Here is a 2,152-nt window from a genome sequence, read left to right as displayed (position 1 = left end):
GGGGGGGGAGTTGTTACAATAGTGGACTTGCCCTTTAAATCATAAAAGATAGAAATGGAGAAATGTGAAACTTCCGGAAAGAAACGAGTTTTGAGGTAAATTTTGTATTTATTCCGGTAACCAAAGAAACAAAGTAACTTGCGGGATCCTCCCCGAGCAGGAAGTCGGCTGTGCGCTGGGAAATTATCTCCCCCCATCTTCACTTGAAGGGGCCCTGTCATCAGCAGCAGAGGGGACCCTATAATGTGTGTACAAATCCATTTCCTTTTCTGGCCCCCCCCCCCGGGAGGCCCCACACCCCGAGGGCTAGTCACCCCTCCCCCGGCATCCCGCGATGACCTATCTGGAGGCGCCGCGCTGTATTCCGAGATCCGAAATAAACAGACAAAATGGAGACCGAAAGGCTTTCCTGTGCGGTGTCCCCGCAGTGCCACCCCGTGGCCACGCCGAGAATTGCGCCCTCATCCTCCCGGGCTGTGTATCTGGGGGAGTTTTGGGGAGTGTGCGTCCTGTCCCGTGTCACATGACCTCCCTCATAATAAGACATAGATAACCTCGCGGTGTCACCCGGGCGGGCGATGGAGCAATGCTCTTTTTTTTTTTTGCCATCTGTGTCCTGTCGGTGAGACTTCATTTCCTGTCCCTGAAACACAACAGGAAGTGAAAGGGAATATCACAATTTTACCTTCTACAAATGTCTTTGTTGGAAGATTTCCTCACTTCCTGTTCTGGTGACACCGGTGACAACTTGGGATTCCCCTTCACTTTCTGAGTCTGTGACACCAGAAGAAATATCGGGGGGGCTCTGTGGATAGGGGGAGGGGGGCGGTTGGCAATAATACTCCCCAGGACGGGGCAGTGACGCTCTGTGGATGGGGGAGGGGGCGACAGGTTCTCTTTTATCATATTCGGTCACAGGGACAATTCATTGTATACAGATCGGGTCCTCCAACACGACGTAACCCCTCCCCCCTTCTCATTGCAGGATGTTCGATGTCGGCGGGCAGAGATCCGAGCGTAAGAAGTGGATTCATTGCTTCGAGGGGGTGACGGCCATCATTTTCTGCGTGGCTCTCAGCGCCTACGACCTCGTCCTGGCGGAAGACGAGGAGATGGTGAGCAGATGTGGGATGGGGCCCCTATGTCGGGATGGGGCCCCTGTTAGGGTCAATATTGGGTGCTGTGATCATATAAAACACAACTCCCCTCACACTGAAACCGTTTCACCCAATGGGTCTAATGGTAGAGGTGACCTTTAGGATTAGCCCCGGTCTGCACATACAGGTCGCACTCAGCCATATACTATCCGTATACCTCCCCTCCCCCCATATATATATATATAGTAAAGGTTATAGAACACCAGCCCCTTCCCGCCGGCTGTTATATGACAACACCGAGATCATTCTTATATGCGCACCTCGGTTGTGCCGGCTCACGATCACCTAGCAACGGCAAGAAGCCAATAGCACGGACTCCCAATCACAGTGATCACATGATCAGGAAGCTCCACCCACCAAACGGATGACGGTGCTCTGGAATGACGTTCCTCTTAAAGCAGGGGGAGCCAGACTCCGCACCCTCCAGCTGTGGGGTGCAACTACAAATCCCATGAGGCATTGCAAGCTTCTCACAGCCACGACTCCCGGGCAGAGAGATGCATCGTGGGATTTGTAGTTTCACCACAGCTGGAGGGGGCGGAGTTTGGCTACCCCTGCCTTAAAGGGCCGGCGGATAGGAGCTAACGGAGCTTTTATTAACCTTTCACATTGTATCTAAAAATCTAATGAGAACCCCAAATCCCCCCCCTAGCGCCCCTCGTAGGGTGGCATCGCATGTGCCCAGTGTGAGCGCCCCTCGTAGGGTGGCATCGCATGTGCCCAGTGTGAGCCCCCCTCGTAGGGTGGCATCGCATGTGCCCAGTGTGAGCGCCCCTCGTAGGGTGGCATCGCATGTGCCCAGTGTGAGCGCCCCTCGTAGGGTGGCATCGGATGTGACGGAGGTCTCGGAACCGCCATCAGGAGCATCTCCAAGGTTGGTGAACCTGTGGCAGTGCCAGCAGGGACGGGTCGGCTTCTCGCAGGTTCTGGAAGGGTTGAGTCCTTCCAGATCCGGGCCGGCGTTCTGGGATGAGATGGATGGAAGTGGTCATGGA

General features: G+C 54.6%; 1 protein-coding gene across 1 annotated transcript in view; it reads left to right on the top strand.

Moving 5' to 3' along the window:
- The window catches only part of LOC108803716 (guanine nucleotide-binding protein G(i) subunit alpha-2-like), a 12,841-nt gene that overhangs the window by 9,186 nt on the left and 1,503 nt on the right, over positions 1-2,152 (top strand). The window contains exons 5-6 of the mRNA XM_018575537.1: positions 986-1,177; positions 1,810-2,144. Coding sequence (XP_018431039.1) covers positions 986-1,177; positions 1,810-2,144 — 527 coding nt within the window. The remainder of the gene's footprint in view (positions 1-985; positions 1,178-1,809; positions 2,145-2,152) is intronic.

Source organism: Nanorana parkeri, unplaced genomic scaffold (assembly GCF_000935625.1).
Source record: "Nanorana parkeri isolate BGI_ZX_2015 unplaced genomic scaffold, ASM93562v1 scaffold4084, whole genome shotgun sequence".
In the NCBI taxonomy this organism is placed as follows: domain Eukaryota; kingdom Metazoa; phylum Chordata; class Amphibia; order Anura; family Dicroglossidae; genus Nanorana; species Nanorana parkeri.
Note: the sequence above shows the minus strand (reverse complement) of the source record. Positions and strands in the feature narration are given on the sequence as shown.